Source organism: Notamacropus eugenii, chromosome 1 (assembly GCF_028372415.1).
Source record: "Notamacropus eugenii isolate mMacEug1 chromosome 1, mMacEug1.pri_v2, whole genome shotgun sequence".
NCBI lineage: Eukaryota > Metazoa > Chordata > Mammalia > Diprotodontia > Macropodidae > Notamacropus > Notamacropus eugenii.
Window position 1 is genome coordinate 126,348,438 of NC_092872.1, and position 23,525 is coordinate 126,371,962.

The window sequence follows — 23,525 nt, forward strand, 5'->3', positions numbered from 1 at the left end:
GGCAGCTAGGTGGTGCAGTGGATAGAGCACCAGTGCAGGAGTCAGGAGGACCCGAGTTCAAATCTCACCTCAGACACTTGACACTCACTAGCTGTGTGACCTTGGGCAAGTCCCCTAACTCCAATTGCCTCATCCTGGGTCATCTCCAGTTATCCTGATGAATATCTGGTTACTGGATTCAGATGGCTCTGGAGGAGAAGTGAGGCTGGTGAGCTGCACAGCCCTCCCTCACTCAAAACAAAGTCAAGTGCAAGTTATGTCATTATTTCTCTGATGGCATGGTCTTCTTTGGCAACGAAGGACGAACACACACACAATAGAGAGCATAACATACAGATACTATTGTGTGCTAAAGTTAGTGGAGAGTTAAGAAACAAAATGTTATGGGAGACCAGAGAATGGAAAGTAATAACAGTGATATAAGGAAGGCTTTAATAAATGGATAGAAATTTGATAGTTGCAGGGATGGGCAACATGTGGCCTTAAGGCCACACATGGCCTTTTAGGTCCTTGGATGTGGCCTTTTGACCAAATCCAAGTTTTACAGAACAAATCCTTTTATTAAGGGTATTTGTTCTGTGAAGTTTGGATTCAAAGGGCCACACTTGAAGACCTAGAGGGTCACGTATGGCCTCGAGGCACTTCCTCACCCTTGGAAGGTGAGAAGGGAGTAAATTGTAGGTACATATGAAACATTGTAAACAAAGGCACCTGGGCAAGAAAGCACAAGCCATGTTCCAGGAATGGAGCAGTCCAGTTTATCTGGAAAGTAGAATGTGATGGAGAACTAAGGTAATGCTAGAATGCAGTATGATGCCAGATAATAGGAGGCCACAAATGCTAGGCAAAGAGATTAAAGCATTGGGGAGCCACTGAAGATTTTTGAGTGTAGAAGGGATGTGATCAGAGATATGCATAAGGAGAATGGAGCTGACAGTAAATGGATTGGAGAAGACAGGAACAACCCGAATCACCTTGGAATCTTACTGTGGTGATTACCTGGACTCATGGTGGGGTGGTAGTAATGAAAAAAGGGAGGAGGAGGGGGATACAGGAGATGTTGTAGGGGTAGAATTGGCACAATATGATAATTTTAATTATTTAAAATATTTTAATTTTTTACATTTTAATAATTAAATGATTTTTATGTATATGATTTATATATTTATATAAATAATTTAATGATTAACTAATTAAGTAAAATTTATGTTTAAAATAATTTAATTTTAAAATTATTTTAAAATATTTTAAGATTTGAAAAGTGCTTTACAAGTACTATTCATTTTATCCTCATAACAACTCTGTGAGGTAGATGCTGTTTATTATGATTTCCATTTTACCTTTGAGGATTGAGGCAAACAGGTTAAGTGACTAGCCCAAGGTCACACAGCTAACAAGCGACTGAGGCCATATTTGAACTTAGTGCTTCTAAATGTGGGCACAACCTTCTATCCACTATAAAGGAAGGGAAAAGGAAGAGTCAATTACAGACATATTTCATTTTATTGCACTTTACAGATATTGCTTAAATTGAAGGTTTGTGGCTACCCTGTACAAGCAAATCTGTCAGCACCACTTTTTCCAGTAGCATGAGCTTACATCCTGTCTCTGTCACATTTTGGTAATTCTTGCAATGTTTCATCAAACTTTCTCGTTGTTATCATATCTGTTACCATGATCTGTGAACAGTCATTTTTAATGGTACTGTTGTCATTGTTTTGAGGCACCACACACTGTGCCCATAAAAGACTGTGAACTTGAACTTCAATGATAAGTGTGTGTTCTAACTGCTCTGCTGACCAGCCATTCCCCTCCTCCCCCCTCTCTCCTCAGGGCCTGCTATTCCCTGAGACACAATAATGAAACTAGGCCAATTAATAACCCTACAGTGGCCTCTAAGTGTTCAGATGAAAGGAAGAGTCAATCAGTGTGGCCAGTGTTCTCTTTTTTTAGGAAGTTGCCCCAGCCACTCCAGTCTTCAGCAGCCTCCGTCCTGATCAGTCAGCAGCCATCAATGTGGGGGCAAAAAGATTATGGCTGAGCTGAAGGCTCACATGATGGTTAGCAATTTTTAGCAATAGTCTTTTTAAATTAAGGTATATACATTTTTTTAAATTTTAGATATAATGCTATTGCACACTCAATAGACTATAACATAGTGTAAATATGAATTTTATATGCACTGGAACACCAGAAAATTTCATGTGATTCACTTTATTGTAATATTGGAATGGTCTAGAACCAAATCTCTTATCTCTGAAGTATGCTTGTTCTTGCTTATAACATGAATTTTATTTCTTTCTTTTTCAATAGAGATTGGAAGAGGTATGAAGGAAAGATAGTGGATTTTTAGGGATTGAAAAACATTAAAATTTAGTTTAAAAAAAGGAAGAATTAAGCAAGTCTCATAAGATTGGTAATAGAAATGATGGAGTTCGACTGATTTAGGGAAAAGGATAATAAATTCAATTTTAGATACATTGAGTTGAGGGGTTAGAGGGACATCCAGGTACCACAGTTGGAGATCAAGAAAGATCAAGGCTAGAGATAGATTTTTTAAAATGGATTTATTTTTACAAGTTATTATTATCTACCTCCACTGCCCATTGAACAGTTTTTTAAAATGAAAAATTAAAACTTCATAAATACACATTTTCCAGTAAAACATCCAAAAATATATGAAGTAGTGTGCATTTTAACTCCATCATCCCTGGCAGGAAGTTAGTGGGGTATTTATTGTATGTTCAGTCCTTAGGACTCATGACTTACCTGAATTCTAATCTTTCCGTTTCTCTTCATGGTATTGTTGTCATTGTATGAATTGTTGAGGATAGTTGAAGTCTTGGGAATTAGATTACCAACAAACAGTTTAGAGAGCAATGAGGGTCAAAAAACAACCTTGAGAAACTTCACTTGCAGTTAGAACCAAAAATTGATTGTCCCTAGAGCCAAGAGAATATCCTTTACATGGAGGAAGTGAACTCCTACAAAGGAATGAAAGGATTTGGTGATATGGGGAGGCTCCAGTGACCTTCCAAGAGCTGTGTGAGTAGAATGATCTTTCTGAAGTAGAAGTCAAATTATAAAGGGTTACAGAGGACAGTTGGTGAAGAAGTGAAGTCATGGAGTGTGGAGCACTTTTTCCAGGAAGTTTAAGAAATCTGATGTAAAATGAAAAGGGTTTTGGATGTTTTTTATTCCTTTTAGATTGTGGTGACCAGAGCCTCTTTGCAGTTATGTAGGAAGGAGTCAGTGGAGAGGGAAGATAAGAGAGGATTAACTTGAAATTCTTATATTATAAAGTGGCTCAAGTAGGTCTTTTTCTTTGGGGTACTTATCATTTGGGACATACTAGTCCTCATTTTGTAGCCAAAATGTAATGCTATAAGGCTCAAGGGAATACCCGGACAGTGGGTGATTCATTACAGGTTCCATTCTTAGTGTAAGACGAGAATGTTGTTCTTCCTCATGTAGTTCACGGCCTGGCTCAGAGTCTTTCTCTTCATTCCAACTCCTGCCTTCATCTTGGGGCACATCCCTCAACTAAGCTAACTTCCTAGTTCCTCATCTACTTAAATTCTGTAACCTCTACTTTCCTCAGGAATAGTTATATCATTTCTCTTGCCATCATCCAGAAGGATTGCACTTATATTCTTAAATTCTAAAATTCTTTTATCTGATCATAAGCTTTTGCCATTTCTGTTGCTCTTTATTCTTTATGACCCTGGAACTAGTTCTTCATCCTCAGATGCCTCCAGTCCTTCCACCCTTGATTTCTTTTACAGACCATTGCCCCTGCTCTAGCTATTCTCTCTCTCTCTCTCTCTCTCTCTCTCTCTCTCTCTCTCTCTCTCTCTCCCTCTCTCTCCCCCCCCCCCCCCCCTTCCCTGTCTCAACCCTTTGGTGAAACAGTTTGGTTCTACACTATCTTCTTTACTCTAATCCAGTTCTTTATTGGTGTCATGGACCCCTTTGGCAGTGTGGTAAAGTGTATGCACTCCTCAGAATAATGTTTTAAGTGTATAAAGTGCAATAAAAACCAGTTATATGGAAATGTAGTTTTTTCCTATCAAAGTTCTTAGACCCCCTGACATCTATTCAGAGATACCTTGAGGGTCTGTGGACCCCACTTAAGAGCTCCTGCTTTAATCCCTTGTCCTTCTGTGACCTACTGCCGGTTAGACCTTGACTATTCCTGCTAACGCTTTCGCTCTTCTTTTTTCCTATTCATGTGCTACTGAAAGGAGCTGGAGAAAATCATGAAACTGCTGACTGGGTCGGCTAAAAATTTATGATACATAATCTCAACTGGGTCCTTTGCTGTAGCAATGCAATCCTTTTACACTTCCCTCATCGATTTGTTACCTTGTTCATTACAGTGGCTTTCACTCCTCCTCAATCCTCCCCCCCGTACCCTGACTCTGAGGAACTCACCTCATATTTCACCCCCAGAACTGATGTCATTAACCAAGAGATCTTTCTTTCCCCTCTTCCTTTTCTTGCATCACTTAGTTATCTTTCCCTGCTGTCTTCTTTCTCTTAACTTCTTGGACCCTTTATCCTATCCCTGCTGTCTATTCTCATCTCTACTTTCTCTTTAATCTTTTCCTATCTGCTGTCTCCAAACCAATCACTTTCCCCACGTTAGAAGGTTTTCACTTGATTTGTCATCCTATGTCTTTCCTCCTCTTCTTGGCTAAACTTCTTGAGTGAGCTGTCTACGTTGGGTGCTTCCATTTCTGCTGTCATTTGCTTCTAAATCCTCTTGTTTTAGATCCTATCTTTTAACTGAAACTACTCTCTCCAGAATTACTTGTGATCTCTTCATTGCCAAATCTAATGGCCTTCTCTCTGTACTCATCCTTCTTATAACTTTTGATCACCATTTTCTCCTGGAAATTTTCTCTTCCCTAGGTTTGTGTGAATTGCTCTCTCCTGGTTCTTCTCCTATTAATAAGACCACTTTTTCTGTCTGCTTTGCTGGATCTTCATCTATGTCATGTTTATAACTGTGGGAATGTCCCCCATGGATCTGTCCTCGGCCCTCTCCTGCTGTACAGTCTTGCTTGGTGATTCATCAGTTTCTGTGGGCTCAGTTATCTCTATATGGATGATTCTTAGATCTATATGCTAAGCCCTTATTTCCTGAGCTCCATTTTCCCATTACCAACTGCCTTTGGAACTTCTTGAACTGGATATCCTGTAGGTGTCTCAAATGCAACATGTCTAAAGCAGACAGATTTTCCCCTTGTGCCTTCCCACTTACCAACTTTCCTACTCCTCCTCAGGATACCACCTTCACCCCAATCGCCTAGACTTATAGTCTTAATGCCTACTCACCCCACATATCCGTTCTGTTGCAATGTTTTGTTGTTTCTGCTTTTGGAATATATATACATATATATCTTGTTCTTTCCACACAGCTTGGTAGAGGCCTTCAGTCCTTCATGCCTGAACTGTTTCAGAAGCCTTCTGGTTGGCCTCTCCACTTTAAATTTTCCCAACTTCAGCCCATCTCAACCATCACAGACCCCACTTCCCTCCATCAATCCCCATTGACTCCTCCTTACTTTGAGGATCAAATACAAAGTGTTTTGCTTGGCATTTAAAACTCTTCACCCTGTCGCTCCTTACCTTTCCATTCTTTTTATATCACATTCCCTTCATTCCTGCTGCATTGACTTTCTTTTGCTGTCTGCAGAATCCCTGCCTTTTTGCTTGATCTCCTGCTTTCCTGGAATGTTCTCTTCTACCTCCTGGTTTCCCCGGCCTTACAGACTCAGCTTAAATCGGCCTCATGCAGGAAGCCTCTCCCTGCCACCCCACTGGGAGTGCCTTCAAAGTGTCTCCTCAGCCTCCTCTCTCTATACCTTGTGTGTACATACTTGTTTGCTTACTGTCCTTTCCCCTTAGAAGTGTGAGCCCCCTAAAGGCAAGGACGCTGGTTTTACCTTTTCTTTGAATCCCCAGGACTTAGTACAGTGCTCAGCATGTAGTAGGTACAATGATGATTGCTTATTGACTGAGGATGGACTAGATTCTTTTTACTGTCTTCTGATCCCTGGCAATAGTTTTATACTCATTACTACAGCGGTATGGTTTCATTAAAATCTGATTGAGCTAACAGCCTAAAAACAATCAAATTAAAGAGCTAGATCAGAAGACTTCTCGAGTCTCTGATATCACTAAAAGTCCATGTTATTTTGGTTGTTTCCATTGCATATTGTACTACCAGGTGATTCAGACAACCCTTACTTGTTGCTCCTCAGTTAAGAACAGCTAATCTCTACATAAAAGAACAGTAACATTTTTGTAATAAATGTTCATCTTTCTTGGGCTGAAAAGCAAGTCTTCCCATGGGAGGGAATCCTGCTGACTTATCATTGTCTTTAAACATTGGGGTTTATGTGTTTAGCAGTTCTCAGTGAAATGAGAATTAATTACTTTATTTGATGTTCTAATGAATAATGCACAGATTGAAAGTTAACCTGGTGTAATGGATTACCTGAGTTCAAGTCCTTCTGATGTATAGGTTGTCTGTTATGCTGTGCTGTCTATTACCTGTCAGTATCCTGGGCAAGACTGTAAGTTATAGAATGCTTCTCCTCATGTCCTTCTAGAAAGGTTTTCTTCATCTGGAAGTTAGGTTGTAGAAATTGCAAGCCAGAGTCCCTCCCACCCCCACCCCAAATTATTACATACATTATATAGGTTAGATGCATTAACTTTGTCCATTTGATTTCTGAAATGGCTTGTTGGAAGGGGGGAAGCAGCACAGTATAGTAGAGCACTAGATTGGGCATCAACATCTAAGTTCAAATTCTGGCATTGGTATTTACTGAGTTTGTAAATGTGCGCGTCACTTTTTCTTCTTTAATCCTCAATTTCCTGATTTGTAAAATGAGTGAGTTGGGCTAGGTGAACTAGGTAGCTTCCAGTTCTAAAATTCTAAAATGGCATTTTATAGCATAAAAGAAATAACCCTAGTCTTATGCAATAAGGTTATAATTATAGAATTGACAAAAATCAAGGCAGAAGAATGTTGGAATTGTAAATGTATCAATAAGTCTAGCTCTGTTATAACCCCATAAAGAATCACTTTTTTTTAACTCATGCCCCAGAGGATCTATACTCTCCCCTGTAATGTTAATGAGAGTTAATGAGATCTTTAGATCTTCCCCAGCCCATTCATAGGCCTCAGGTGCCACCCATTAAGGAAAGATTAGGGAAGACTTGTAGGAAGGTCCACACCTTGGGTGATGAGGGTTGTGATGGCCCTCTGACCCTCCTGCTCTGAAAAGTATAAATACTCTAAGGTGAGGTTTTGCTTTGAGGTTTACTTTTTGGAAGAAGGTTCATGTGCCAGATGATACTCTGGGTAGCTCATAAGGGTTAAGAAGCCCTGCCTTCCCCCCACCCCGTGAAAACCCAGATGTTGGTGCTTTTCTGTCTGGTAACCATGTATGTATGTATTGGTCAGACAGTTGGAAACCCTGTCTGTTGGTCTTTATATCATTTTGTTAACCCCTCAAAAGTTGCTTTCCTTTTAGAAAAGCAGATCCAAGAATCTGGTAGCAGGTCATCCTGGGTATGCTAGGGTGCTTGCTGCTACACTTTGTCCTGTTTTGTTTGTTTTTCTGATGCATTTAGGTGTTATTTATTTATGTATCCACTTACCAGACTTTTAAGCTCCATGAAAGCAGGGACCTTGCCCATCTCTTTTAGTGCTCTGCAGACACACATTTCTGAATGGTCTTTGAAGGATTCAACTTCGGTGGACAAGTTTTAATTCTATAGTTTGTCAGGTTTCCTGAGTGAACTTGAACTCTTCTGCTTTTACATTTTAACGTCCCTGTCCTAAAAACAGACCCAAAAAGGTTTAAAGAACACTTTCTAACATGTCTAATCATGGCCTTCTTTGGTCACTGATGCCCTTCCCCCTCTGTTGTACAAAGAAAGACTTAAACATTCTAAAGCCATCCTTTGGAAACTTACCTTGGTCCGTAGACAGTATATCTGGGAAAACTGTCATAAGAATAAGGTTTAGATTGGTCAAAAAACTCTTCTATTATTGTTACTTTAAATCTCTCTCTGCTGTTTTTAAGGGTTTTGGTTGTGCTCTCTTATTCGTTAATAATACGTGCATCTTGTGTTATCCTTTTGTTATGTCCACTAGCTGGAAGCAAGTGACAATGGACTATCTATAATAAGATCTCCTGAAATTGTGACTTATACTGTATGTCTTTTACACAGCCTCCCCTTTATACAGTATACGATATGTTTGGGGAAGTCATTGTCAGTGAATGAGACCAAAAGAATGTTCTCATTAGTCCTTTCTGATATTTTCCCTTCCTCAATTGCTACTTTAAAATACTCGCTTAGCCCTCAGCTTATTTCAGATGTCATTATAGTGTTTACCCTGTGCTTTTATATTCTGCTGACTTTTTAAAATCTTCTTGTGTAAGAATGACCCTCATTTGTAAAGTACTTTCTGAATGGCTTCCTTGTGAGGTAAGTGGTTCAAGTATTATCAGTATTTGACAGGTGAGAAAACTCAAGGTCAAGGATCATGACTTTTCCCAGGGTTTGTGAGCTAGCATGTGACAAAAGGATTGATGTTCAGGTCTCCTGACCTAAGGTCCAGTGTTCTTTTGTACCATATTACACTGCCCTCTTAGGTCTCCTAGAGGGGAGGGGCTATTTAATTTTTTAAATTTCTCTGTTACAGATGTGTGCTTAGTGGTTAGTCACATCAGCTAAGTGACCTAGAATGTCCTTTTTGATTGTCAGAGGAGGAAAAGTGCGTGTAAAAGTAGTGTAAGGTTGAATAACTGCAACAGTCTGTCCATAGTTGGTAAAATTAAGGATGTGGTTATTTGTAAATTAGATATAGAAAATCAGTGGACATGCTAGTTTGTCTTTTCTCTGAGAAGTGGGCCATCCTACTTTGTCAGAACAAACTTCCTTAGATTTTTTTTAAAGGGATGTTATACAACAGATGACCCAATAAGTCTTTTTAGTGATTCAGACTGTTTAACTTCAAAGCCTTGTAACACAGTATTGGCAGCTTTTGAAGTAAAATTCCTAGCTCTCTGCTCATAGTCTAAACAATACAGTTTTGTTCACTTTGAAAGTATTTTGGGGACACACCACAGCCTTGGTGTGCCCAGTCACTTTGTCTTTTGAATAAAGACCATGGACAAAAAAATGTGCCCACTGGGAAGAGAAGCCAGGATATAGAAATTGTGCTGAATAGAAAACTTTACTACATCCCTATCTAATCAGGTGAACCAGTGTTATCTCGCAGACTGTTATCTCGCGGACTGTCAGTAATTTTCCCAGAGCTATATAGTAAACTGAGATTAGAATCTGAATTCCAGGCTTTAATGCTGTATTCTTCATATCATCTGCATTTGAAAGGCTAAAGGTCATCAGGCAAGTTTGAGAAATATATTGGGATGTTCTTGTGAAAAGTGTGTCTAGGTAGAGCCATCATGTGGGCATGCACAATTGCATTGTGTACTTAGAAAACTGTTGAGTGTGTTAAGAAATTAAGAGCCACAAGTATAGCAACAGCAATGGCTGTTTTATAAGAACTATTCATTTTGCTGAAGATAAAACATTTGGCTGTCTTAATAGTGATGCAAATGGTCTCCTGAAAAGTCTGTGAGGAATTAGGGAGGGTTATTTTAAGCATCCTCGGTAGATCAGTACTGTTCGTAATGGAAATATTTACTCAAGGTATTGCTTTGTTTTCAGAATAAGTCCATGTCACTGAAGAGAGCGTCCCCTCCACCGATGACCAGCAACTCCAAGGAGAATGGAGTCCATGGCGAGCTGGACCAAGAGCAGCAGGACCTCTTTGCAGGTCAGCGTGAACCTTTAAGGCTTCCACACTGAGAGCTATTGTGACATTGTCTTCCTTACCAAAATTTTGACTTCGATTATAATAAAACAATACAAGGTGTCCCAAAAGGCTTATCAGCTCAATTAGAATTGAACTCAAGTTATTTTGGGACAACTGGTATTTATTGAGTACCTGCTGAGTGCATTGCATTGTAGTGTGAATGCATTGCATTGTAGATACACCAACGCGGCACCTGTAAGGTATCCTCCCTTCCTTCAGAGTGCTTACAATGTTGTTGAGACACTGTATAAGAATATGAAATGCTAAATGAAAGGAGTACATTATAAGTTTGATAGGGAAAAGCTAGAGACAGGAATACTGATTAGGAGTCTTTGAAATCAGTCTAAATATAAACCAAGAGACTAAGTTAGAGTAATGGTTGGTTGGTTGGTTGGTTGTTGTCCTTCATCTTCGAAGAGGACCAAAATGACATCACCATGATAAAGTGAAATTTCAGTGTGTCCGACTATGGCTCATCAGACCAATACGAGCTCAGAATGCTCCACCACAGGTTGGGCACAGATAGTCCATGTGAATATTTGAGGTGGAAATCCCAAATTTGCACATCCTGTGTTTACTTTGTGCTGTCTCAATTCTGCTTTGCTCAAAGAACACAGCACCCTTTCTGATGTGGGCATGTCATGCTGAACGGTCCTGTGCCAGTGTCTCCCATGTTGCACAGTGAGATCCAAAGTTCGAGAGAGAGAGAACTTGAGAGTGTCCTTGTATCGTTTCTTCTGGCCACCATGTGATCACCTGCCCCATGCAAGTTCTCCATAAAATAGTCTTTTTGGAAAGTGTACATTTTGCATTTGAACACCATCGCCAGCCCATCCAAGTTGCGCTCTCTGAAGCATAGTTTGAATACTTGGCAGTTCATCTCAAGCAAGGACTTCAGTATCTGGTACCTTATCCTACCAGGTGGTCCTTAGAATCTTGCTAAGACAATTCAAATGGAAGTGATTCAGTTTCCTGGCAGGGCGCTGGTAAACTGTCCATGTTTCACAAGCATATGACAATGAAGTCAGCACAACAGCTCTGTAGACCTTCAGTTTGGTAGTCAGTCTAATACCTCTCCTTTCTCAAACTTTTCTTTGGAGCCTCCCAAACACTGAGCTAGCTCTGGCAATATGTGCATCAACCTCATTGTCAATGTGTACATCCCTGGAAAGTACACTACCAAGGTAAGTGAACTTATCCACAGCATTTACAACTTCTCCATTTTTTGTAACCAATGGTTCCATGTATGTGGATAGTGTGGTGGTGGATGATGGAGCATCTGTGCTTTCTTGGTGTTAATTATTAGGCCAAAATTAGCACAGGCAACAGAGAATTGATCCATACTGTGTTGCACCTCAGCTTCAGAGGCTGCATTGAGTGCACAATCATCTGCAAACAGAAAATCATGCACAATTCTCCCTCCACTTTAGTCTTGTCTTGTAGCCTTTTCAAATTGAAGAACTTACCACAGTACAGTAGTTGACCTTGATGCCACATTCATCCTCATTGAAAGCATTTGTCAACATGGGTGAAAACATCATGCTAGAAAAAATCATGGGAACAAGCACACGGACCTGTTTCACTCCGTTGGTGACTAGGAAGGCACGAGAGCTTTGTTCCTTATCCAGAACCCGGGCAAACTTACCATCATGAAATCGACGTACAATACTGATGAACTTCTTTGGGCAATCAAATTTTGACATAATTTTGCATAAGCCCTCACGACTAACAGTGTCAGAGGCCTTGGTCAGATCTACAAACATTGTGTACAGACCTCTGTTATGCTCCTGGCATTTCTCCTGGAGTTATCGGGCAGCAAACACATATTGACTGTTTCTTGGCCCTTTCTGAAGCCACACTGGCTCTCAGGTATATGACCATCTTCCAGCTGGTGTGTGTGTGTGTGTGTGTGTGTATGTGTGTGTGTGTGTATGTATGTTTGTGTGTGTGTGTGTGTGTGTGTGTGTGTTCATCCTTCGTTGCCAAAGAAGACCATGCCATCAGAGAAATAATGACATGACTTGCACTTGACTTTGTTTTGAGTGAGGGAGGGCTGTGCAGCTCACCAGCCTCACTTCTCCTCCAGAGCCATCTGAATCCAGTAACCAGATATTCATCAGGATGACTGGAGATGAGCCAAGATGAGGCAGGTGGGGTTAAGTGACTTGCCCAAGGTCACACAGCTAGTGAGTGTCAAGTGTCTGAGGTGAAATTTGAACTCAGGTCCTCCTGACTTCTGCACTAGTGCTCTATCTTAGCTGCCCCTCTAGGTGTTGAATGAATCAGCTTATTAAGGAGGACTCTAGCAAGAATTTTGCCAGCAATGACACTGAGAGAGATCCTCCTGTGATTGTCGTTTACCTTTATAGAGATGGATAATGGAGGCATCTTTGAACTCCTGGGGGATAACCTGGAAAATTTCAGTCAGCTTCTGTATGAGCAGTGGTCCCCCTACCTTGTAAATGTCAGCTGAAATAGAATCAGCACCAAGTGCTTTGTCACATGAAAGGAGCCTAATGGCCTTCAATGGCCTTCTTCAGTTGGAAGTTCAGCTAAGGAGGGATTGACTTCAACCTGAGGTAAACAGTCAGTGGCCTCAGCATTGATTGATGATGGTTTATTGAGAACACTATGGAAATGTTCAGCCCATCTCTCTAGGATCATGTCCTTGTCAATAATCAATGTGGCTCCATTGGCACTGAGTAGTTGTGATGCATCATAAGTTCTTGGTTCATAAATGGCTTTCAGGGAATCATAAAAGTGCTTTGGATTGTTATTATCAGCATAAAACTGGATTTCATTTGCCTTCTTACTGAGCCAGTAATCCTATATCTCTCTAAGCTTTGCTTGTACTTTGCTTTTGATGGAATGAAATGCTGCCTTCTTAGAGGTGGATGAACTGTCCTGCTGGTAAATCCTGTGGAGTTCAGGTTTTTCATTTAGCAGCTTCTGAATTTCCTTATCATTTTCATCAAACCAGTCTCAGTGTTTGCGAGCATTCTGATCCAGATGAGCAAATGCAGTGTTGGACACCAAATCTCTGAGAGCTACCCACTCCTTTTCTGCTCCACTGTTGCCATCTGTGTGTTGGCTCAACTTTCCCTCCAAGTTAGCTACAGACTTTCATGCTCAGAGAAGAGCTCTAATTTGTTGGCATTAATTCTGCTAGTCATTTTGCTTTGGGGGTGGTGCTTTTGATGAATGCAAATATTTAGCTTGGAAAGGATAAGTCTATGATCAGTCCAGCACTCTGCACCACTCTTTGTCTTTGTCACTCTAACATCTTGTCTGTCTCTTCTCCTTAGAATCACATAGTCTATTAGATGCCAGTGTTTACTGCAAGGGCTCATCCATGAAGTTTTATTGCGTTTTGGTAAACGGAAGAGAGTGTTGGTGATGAGAAGGTCATGAGATGCATAAGTGTTCAGCAGTAAATGACCATTGCTGTTGCTGTTTCCAATTCCATTCCTCCCTAGGACTCCCTGCGAAGTCTGGCAGTCTGATCCTACTCTAGCATTAAAGTTGCTCAGAATTATAAACTTGCCCTCTTTTGGCACACTGATGATAAGAGTCTCTAGGTCTTCATAAAATTTTTCTTTGACTTCATCAGGGTCTGTCATGGTGGGAGCATAGGCACTGATGATGGTGGCATGGCATTTTCCTGCTAGTAGCAATCGCATTGTCATGAGACTTACATTCACTACTTTTGGCAGGCGTACCAGCTTGCTGACTAGATTAGTTTTGATTGCAAAACCCACACCAGCTTCACGGCGCTCCCCTTCACTGTGCCTACTCTAGAAAAAGGTGTATCCAGCTTCAGTAAGCTGGCCTTCATTTGCCAACTTTGTTTCACTCAGGGCTGCTATTTGGATGTGATACCTGTTGAGTTCTCTTGCAATAAGAGTAGTTCTTCTTTCAGGTCTACTTGATTTTGTGTTATCTATTAGTGTGTGCACGTTCCATGTGCCAATGGTGAGTGAAATCATCTTTGCAGATGTTTTCGTACATTTTTTGAATTTTGACTGCATAGTGGGATTGCCCACCTGCCGTGGTAATCAGGCCAAGGTTGGGTAAGCAGACAATGTTTAGGGCACCTTTTCTAGCCCCCTTCCTCACACCAGGAGGTGAGCAGTGAGATCCTTAAAAGGCTGCTCAGACACCCAGGGGGCTACCGAGTCCCACTGCTGCTTCCAGTGAGAAACAACTCTATGACCTGGGCTGTTTGTGTACAGGGTTGTGACCACAGCTCCCAGCATATCCGCACCTGCTGCTTCATCACTTGCCTGTTGCCACAGGACTTTGAAGCATAATGGTGAAATAGTATGGGTGATATCTTTTGATTCATGCATAAATTGGATAGAAGTGAGGCAGAGTTGCATGAAGTCATCAGCCTCACTCTCTCTTCTGGAGTCATCATAGTCCAGTGGCAGGACAGAGGCTGGTGATGGCTCAGTATGCAGTGGATGACCTTGGCGTCTTCCGTGTCTCACCACGGTCTAAGTGCTCCACATCTCCTGCTTCATTTGCCTTCTTGGTTGTTGGAACAAATTGTTCTCATCTGCCCATTCCACCAGGGGAAGTCTTCACATGCTTGGAGTAGACACCCCCCTAACTCACCAATCGGTTTGAGAACCCTTGGTTACCCTCAACCTGGTTTGGCCCATCTGCCGAAATGGTTTACCAGGGTATGGCCACTGCTCATGCTGCAGCTTCTTGGAGACACAGGTGAGAGTTGGGTGGAACAGGTGGACACCAAAGGTGGAAAGTGTCCCTAAAAGGACTCAGCAGCCATCACACCAAAGGTACTGGTCCCCCTGAACGCACCCTACACCCCAGAGTGATGGTATTATAAAAAAAAAGAAAGGGACAAATGAGAGACATTGCTAACAAAGAACTGACAAGATTTGGCAACTGGTTTCTTAGGGACTAGAAGGAGTCAAGATGGAAAAATAAGATTTTCATCCTGGCTGGGGAATTGAAACCTGTAACAGAAATTGTTTAAGTTAATAAAGGAAAACTGGTTTCAGGAGAAAAAAATAGGTGCCAAGTTTTAGAGAAATTGAAATTGAAGCAATAAGTTATCAAAGCAGAAAATGTTTAACATAGAAATGTGGCGGTAAAGCTTGAAAGTTTTCAGGAGTAGTGGTGTTCACATGGGCATGATCACATCCAGGCAGAGCTGAAATTATGGGATCTTCAGGGCAGAACCCTGTGGAGAAGCACACGAGTACCAAATACCACAGGGAATGCCCAAATTCAATGGGTGGGACGAAGGAGAAACAAGCTGAAAGTCATCAGAGAGTTAAAGGAGTTGTATTAGAATCTCTGCCAGGATTTTTAAGAGTTCTGTAACCCATATTGTCTGTGGAACTTGAAATGCTCTTGGGGAGAGGTGAGAAAAGGGAATATGTTTCGCCTTTGTTTCCAACTCCTTTGAAACTCAGTGGAACAAAATGTTTAACGTTTGGTCCATGCCATTTATGTGATGTTACTGTACAAGAAAACCTAAAATCTTAAATCTTTGTTTTTGGAAAAGATTTCTGTTTGGATCTTATCCATTATCTTCTATCTATGTTGATATGTAGACAGATTTTTGTTAAGTATATACTTTTGATTGACTGTGATATAATGACCAAAATTAGAATAAGTGCACACTAATTTTTAAATTCAAAGAAGGGGGATGATACATAAAATTAAAGTCCTTCAATAATGTATAAATATAGAAACCTACTGATTTCTTCAGTGTCTGTGATGGTGATTTTGAAATTTAAGTGAATTCTTAGATCTTGTTGTTTCCACTTAGTATTGAGTATGTGAGCCTCTGGGAGTGAAGGCTTTCATAGCACTCTTTGCAAGTTAATGAAAAGGAAAACTTTATTGTTACTCTTGGGTTTTGAGTCCTTTCGTTTAGATTGTAGCTAGAAATTGATAGCAGATTAGAAGGCCTCTGAGCAATGCTCTGAAAGCCCACAGTATTGAGTTGACAGTATTTCCAAATTCATATCCATACTTTGATGGGGATTTAAACAGTTAGACTGAGACAGAGAACAACTAAGATCTAAATAGTGTATCTACCCTCAACGTATTGTTCCAGATAAAGAACACCCAAATTATTCTGTCTTTACGTGATTTTTTTCTTTGCTATTTGACCCTTTTTGGACCTGTAACGTACACTGCCTCCTTCATCCCCTCCCTTCTCATGAGCCTGAAGGATGTTTTTCACAACTTTCACTAGGGGTTACCCCTTATTTATAGACGTCATCTGCATTAAGTGGCCTGAATTCCATGTTAGGATCTTATTATCTAAGCTACAGGATCCCAGGGCTTGGCTTCTTTTTAGCACCAAGTGAAAGGCACTTATTCCTAGGCCATAAGAGAACTTTTTCTTTGATCTACAAAGACTGAAAGAGAATATCTAGTCAAGTAAATGGCTGGACTATCAACAGAGTACTTACTTTGTTTGGATTCTGCATTTCTATATAATCCCTTTATTCTAATTTCTAAGTAGTTTCATTTTAGTTACCTGAAAATTCTCAGTTCTTTAGGTTTGAGTATATAATGTGTATGTGAATGTGTACGTGCACACTTTCATATGAGAGAGTATGTGTGCGCGTGTGCGTGCACGTGCTTTGTCCTTGATTCTGATTTTACTAGTAATCCCAGTGAGATATCTATTCCTAATGCAGATTGTTAATTTCTCTGTAATTTGGTCTTAAATGATGTCCAGAACACAGCCATTACCAAAGGCAGGGCTTAAACTCAGGCTTCTGACTACAGGGCTTGTTCTGTTTGATTCTCTCCAGCTCATATTTAGCTATCCAGAATCAGTTAATCAAACAGAAAAAAAATTATTAAATGCCAACTGTGTGCCAGGAACTGTGCTAGGCATTGGGAATATAAGAAGAGGTAAAAGACAGGCCCTGCTCTCAAGAATTTTATAGTTTAATGATGGAGACAACAAGTACACTGTTGTTCAGTGGTTTCTGACTGTTCGTGACCCCATTTGGGGTTTTCTCGGCAGAGATGCTGGAGTGCTTGGCCACTTGCTTCTCCAGCTCATTTTACTGATGAAGAACTGAGGCATGAACAGTGACTTGCCCAGGGTCACACAGCTAGTAAGTGTGTGCCTAAGAAGATGAGTCTTCATGACTCGAGGCCTGGCACTCTATCCACTGTGCCACCTAGCTGTGGACCTCCCCATATAAATATATACAAATATATACATGTATATGTAAAATGTGTCTAAACATCTATATACAGGGTAAATAGGAATTAGTTAATGGAGAGAAGGCACTGAAATTAAGGGTTGAGGGAAGGATTCAGGGAATGAATAGTTAGTGAGTAAATGAATTTTAAAAGTTAAGGGTTTTTTTTTTTCCCTTCAAGCACAAAGGGAAGCCCAAAGTCATTTAATTTGAACTCAAATATTTCTAAAATATAATTCACTTCTACCCTCTTAAAATAGATTATACTGAGCAGTTAACTTTGAATTATGAAATACAATGATATCCTCAAGACCTATTAAAGTTTGTGAAGCTGTTTGACACTATATACAATGGCTCCAGGCTGTTGTGTTTTTCAAGTTCTTACCTCATTTTTATAGGCTTTTTCTGTTTTATTACCAATATCTGTCTGCCTGTAAGTAGCTCCTCATTCCTCTTCTGATTTGCTATTTCTCATCAGTATGGGTTTAGAAATCATGTAACCATGCTTCTAGTAATCAACATGATGTGTAAACTCTGACTGTAGATAGAGGGGCTACCCATGAGTAATGTGCGTGAGTGTGGACTTGTATATCTTCTTTGGCTGCCAAGACTAGCTTTGGCTTTACTCCACATTGCTGTGTTACAGATAGATAATTGTGTCAGTTTAAGATAGTTGTGATATTACTTCAGGAAGCCATGACTAATGTGACAATTATGCCTTCTTTCTGCTTTCTACTACAGCCCTTTGACTGTGGAATCTCACATTTCTATACTCTTAGTCTAAGAATTCCTAAGCATTAGAGGTAGCGAGCTGGGGATACACTCTTTCTTGTAGTGTTCTTAGAAGTAGGCCTGTGACTTTAGCGGTGAGGGACATTGAATGTATTTATCTCATTTGGGAAATCCTCTTTATTTGTAGATGCCACGGTAGAGCTGTCTCTGGATAACACACATAACCACCAAAAGGATGAGTTGGCCAAAACACTTCCTTCATTTGCTTCCCAGGAAGTCACAAATTCTTCATGCAAATCACAGCCAAAGAACTATGAGGAGGTAAGAGTTCGGTTTCGTTGCTGTTAGTCGTTGTAAACATCGATCAGGAGGGCTCCAACAAATTTCCTGTGACCCCAAAGAAGGTTCTTATAGTTAACAGACAGTGAGAGCCCTCAGTACAAGTTCTGGTTTCAGCAAGAAGGTGTATTTGCCAAGTGTCAACATAAAGGCTTTCTTTTTGCACAGTAATAGTTAGCATCTGGGATTGCTAGATGTGAGTTAGGCAATTCAACTGTTTGATTTTGGATCAAATTTGATTTTGGATCCAGCTTAATATATATAAGAGATGGCTATTTAAGTGTGGCGCTCTAATATATGGTAAATACAAGGCTAACATTCTTTTGCATTTTAATTCTCATGATTTCTTTCCAAAAAGCTAGAGGAAGAAGAACAGGAGGACCAGTTTGACCTGACAATTAGCATAACAGATCCAGAAAAGATAGGTGAGTCCCCTGAGTAACCCCCTTACAAAACAGTATTATAGACCGGAGGTGTCAAACATGAACATAATACTCCCCAGAGCCCTACAGCCTGCTTAAAATGTAATTGGGAAATAGTTAACAAAATACATAAAAATGCAATAAAACATAAATAACATGACATTTTAAAACCAAGCCCGGAGCAGCCCACAAGGTTTTTTTTGCTTGGTTTAGTCTCCTCCTCCGGTTCCCTTCCCCACCCCCACCCCCACCTGCCTTTTGAGTTTCACACTACAGACTGTTTACGCCCATTACTGTGGCATGCATGGAAATGTCTTCATCTTATGAATAAGGAACAGATGCACTGAGGTGGAGATTTGGTCAGGCTAGGTTTTTCTGAGTACACTAGAGAAAAAACAAAGTATTTTTATTTTGTTCAGAATTAAGTTCCTCTTAGCTGTGTGTTGTGTTTGAGAGCTCATCCATAACTAGAAAAACAGACACTTCTCTCTGTTTCTCCCCATTCCTTTAAGTTTAAGTGACCAGTAAAGAAGCACAAAACCTTGCCCTGTGAAAGCCAGTGGGTACAAAACAAAGTGTCAGACTCCCTAAGGCAGTGGTTTCCAAACCTGACTTTTTCTTCCTATACCTGAGCACTAAACTAGAAAGGATTTAGAAATTCTAATCTACCTCTTCTTTTGATGAACTTGTGACATTGAAGTCAGGTGACTTGTATCTTCTCTGTTTGCTTTTTCTGGTACCAGAATGTGTTCAGGCCAGAAGGAACCTTAGAGATCACCTAGTCCAACTCTCTTTTTATAGATGAGGCAATTGAAGCAAAAAGATGAAGTCATTTGCCCAGAGTTGCACACGTGCTTATCAATACAGCTGAGACTAGACCTGGGCTTCCTCCCCAACCGTCTAATACTCTTTCTGCTCCACATCTTAAACATTCTATTGCTTGCTCCCTTTTCTTAATAACTAGTTTTCAAGAGGGAAAATAAAATAGCGTCTAGAGGACTGAGTATTCGATTGCTAAGATTTGTAAAAATTTTCACTTAACCCCTCTGAAAATCTTTGGACATCTATAGAGGTTAGATATATGAATTAATGGGGGGCAGTGGAGCATACACGACACATAGATAGCATTTTAACTGAATATCCCTGTGTTTTCTCTTCTGTCCCCCAAATGCTGAACTAACCATTGAAGAGCAAGAGATGTTAAATGTTCAGTCCACCTGAAAACCTTTTTTTTTTTTTTTTTTTTTTTTTTTTTTTTACTACTTATATCCCCTTTATTGTTTGATGAAAACCGTATTTCTAATGGGAAAATAAGTATGTATCTGTAACGTAACACTTTGTCAGATAGCCCAGCATCCCACTTTGTCCTCAAATGAAATTTGTCAAGTACATAAAATAGTTAATATGCAAGTGAAAATTAGATAAAGTTGTTGGCCCTGGACTGAAGTTTTAAAGGGGTAAAGGGGCTTAGTAAGCCGTAGAGAAGAGACACACACACCCACACCCACACCCCCACCCCCCACACCCCCCCCCCCCCACACACACACACACTCCATATTTCCAAATTCTACAGGTCACTGAGAATTAACTATTCAAAAAGGGCAGGGGTCATAGAATTTCTTTTATGTTTAGTACAAAGAATACTTAATTAGTAGGGAGGAAGCCTGAGGTCTCATATGTCTATAGGTGTGTGTGTATGTGTATGTATATATATATAGATGTATCTTAATCTTTTTTATTCACCCTATTCCTAAAAGCTAATTAAGCTCATATCTGGTGGGTCCTTGATTTCTTGCACTATTAATTGCCCAGAAAGCAGCTGCCCAAGGCTGTTTTAAAATCTGAAATCTAATCTTCACTGGCACACCTTCTGTTTATTTTGTTTGTTTATTCAACTTGTGCTTCTCATTCCTCATTGATAACTAAGTAAATTAGAATCCTTCTACCCCCAAAAATTCCCTCCCAAATCCTCGGCAGCCTTGTAGGCGTCGTCTCAAGTATTGTAAAATATTTGGGAAACCAACATAGGTGAATAATATTTGTGATGGACCACTTCTCTCTCCCCCTTTTTTGGAAGAGGTTGTCTTTGTTTTCTCTAGTATGTTACACATGCACTAATAAAACAAAGAAAATTCATAGAAAGGTGTTGCTAACTTTTTGCCTCTTCACTTCTTCACAGTTTACAACATTTTGCTTTCATGACATTTGTATAGACACGCTAAGAATGTTTGGTCATTTTGGGAAATGCCCAATGGGATTGGAGTTTGGGGTATATTGTGAATGGCCTTTAAGCATTTTGACAAAAGTTTGGATTTAGACAGATTTGGGTCAGGATCAGGAGATCTTCAACTTTTTTGTAGTTTAGTGAAGTCTGTGGACCCTACCTCAAAAAAAAGATCGTTTTTAATGCATAAAATGCAATGCATAGGATTTGAATAATGACCTATAAAAGGTCACAGAACTTGAGTTGGTAGCAGATGAATGATCAGAATCCTTTCTCCAAATTCTCTGTCCAGTTAGCCTGAAGAAGACAATATTAGTGAGAAAAAGAAGATAAGTGTTAAAATAAAGATGTTAAATGGTATAAAATGACCTCTAAGGAGTTATATGGGTTGTAAAAGAAAGCCACTTTGTTATTTTTCTTCCTAATTTTTGAGTATTTTTGATAAAAGTTACCACGTTTGATCGTGTACTTTGAGATCCAGCTGTGACAGTTGCTCATTCTTTCACCCTCTACTCCTTTCAGCATTAATTTAAGAGCTCAGATCACTGTGACTCTTTGTTAACTAGGTTTTCTGGTTTTTATGAAGAGAGGGAGAAAATAAAATCACTAGTGGTCAAAAAAAACCTAACTCAGGACTGGAATTATGTCTGCCTAGATCCTAGTGTATGTTTTTTCTGTATTCAGATTGTCAGTGGTTCCTTTATATGCCCAAGTGGACCAGGTCAGATCTCTGTTGCAGAGAATACCAGTCTTTTGAATCTCAAATCATTCAACAGTCAAAGGCTTTTTCAGAAAAATGACTCCCTCCCCCCTCTTCTTGTCTCCCTATGAAAGGGAGATCTGTATGACATCAGTCTGTCAGAAAATCTTCCCTTGCTCTGGGCAAACATCGTAGATCAGAGAGGTCAGTGTACTATGGCCCCAATAAGAGAACTGTGACAAATATCTGAAAAAGCAAACCATCCATAAAGTTGGACGAAGGGTAGAACCGCTTGTTTCCTCTTACATCCGTTGCTTCCTTCTCCTTATTTTTGATACAGCTCGCAAATTGTTTCATTTTGGGCAGATGTGTGTAACCAGCCCAAATATTGGCAGGGCAACAACCAATTGATTGTTAAGGTCCAATGCAGATCTTGGAGTATAAATAAGGCCTGGATTCAGAACAAAAAAGCTGAAGCTATTGTCTTCCATCAAACTGGAACAAGCCCAGCATCCGCAATGACATGTGTGTACAAGTCCAAAGGCAAAATGGAATCCAGTTCCTAGAGGGCTTTGTTAAACTTTGTAGCACAAGAAGTGTCTTTTTTTTGTTTAATTCTATTTTACTTTCAGGTCTGCATTATTTCCCTTCCTCTTCACTCTTAGGTTCTTTCTTCTGAAGCTTATATGGCTTCCAGTTGAAAGTAGGAGTAGCATAGATCTAGAGAAGTGTTTAAATGTTAGACTGGTTACAGAACTGACTTTTGCTTCCTCCTGATTCTTCTGTAGGGGATGGTATGAATGCGTATGTGGCCTACAAAGTTACAACACAGGTGAGTCTGAGAGAGAGTCATGATTCTTTAGACTTTTAGTAGATATATGTTCTCATAATAAAGGTGACTATAAAGTTTCTAGTTGATATTAGAAGCCCTTTAATTTCCTTGCTGTAGTTTTCTTGTCTCTGACACAAGATGGAGCCAGCCTTTATGCTCCAATAGCTCCCCTAGATACTCCTTACAAAATTTTCTGGCCTGGGAACTAACTGCAAAGTTTGAAATAAAATTTATTTGAGTGTTAGAATTGAATTGTTCAGTCATTTCAGTTGTGTCCAGCTCTTCATGACCCCATTTCGGGTTTTCTTGTCAAAGATACTCCAGCAGTTTGCCAGTTACTTCTCCAGCTCATTCGACAGATAAGAACACTGAGGCAAGCAGGATTAAGTGACTTGTTCTGGGTCACACAGCTAGTAAGTGAATGAGGCTGGGTTTGATTTCAGGATGAGGAGTAGTCGTCATTCCAGCCCTGGCACTTTATCCACTGCGCCACCTAGCTGCCTCCTTGAGTGTGGCAGTATTTCTGAGACTCGGACCATACCAAGCTAATGCAACAGCCCATTTTAAAGCTTTGCATTCTTTTCACATGTCATGTAGGAAGCTTAAATGTTCTTTCCTTCTTCTGTGTCCCAGTGGACTCGTCTTTTTATGTAATGTTACAGAGGAGAATGTTTTCTATGTGGGAGGGGTGGGAGAGAGAGTGGGGGGCAGGGGAGGTGTATTTCCAGATATTCTTGACTTCGTAGTTTCTTTCCTTTGGGCTTGCTTCTTGGGCACCAGGATCCTTTTAGGCAAGAGGCAATGGATGAGTGTGATTAGATGCCACAGAGCTTGAGCTCTAAGTTGGAACTGGGCTTTTATTTCCTTAGAGAAACTATTTCAGAGAAATTGAAAAGAAGAGATCTGCATGATGAATCCCTTACTTTCAGCTAATCTTCTGCTTGTTTCTGTCCCCAAGACCAGCTTGCCAGTGTTTAGAAGTAAACAATTTTCAGTGAAAAGAAGATTTAGTGATTTTTTGGGACTCTATGAGAAACTTTCAGAGAAACACTCGCAGAATGGATTTATTGTCCCTCCTCCTCCAGAGAAGAGCTTAATAGGTGAGGTTTGTTTTCTATGCGTGTAATAGCAACTAATATTATATAGTGCCTACTATGTGCCAGG

At 40.1% G+C, this 23,525-nt stretch overlaps 1 protein-coding gene across 4 annotated transcripts in view; it reads left to right on the forward strand.

The window, feature by feature from the left end:
* SNX1 (sorting nexin 1) overlaps positions 1-23,525 on the forward strand; it is a 63,476-nt gene that overhangs the window by 15,721 nt on the left and 24,230 nt on the right. For all 4 annotated transcript variants that reach the window (XM_072613593.1, XM_072613585.1, XM_072613575.1 and 1 more), the window contains exons 2-6: positions 9,760-9,868; positions 18,032-18,165; positions 18,542-18,608; positions 22,318-22,361; positions 23,320-23,461. In XM_072613593.1, the coding sequence (XP_072469694.1) occupies positions 9,760-9,868; positions 18,032-18,165; positions 18,542-18,608; positions 22,318-22,361; positions 23,320-23,461 (496 nt within the window). The remainder of the gene's footprint in view (positions 1-9,759; positions 9,869-18,031; positions 18,166-18,541; positions 18,609-22,317; positions 22,362-23,319; positions 23,462-23,525) is intronic.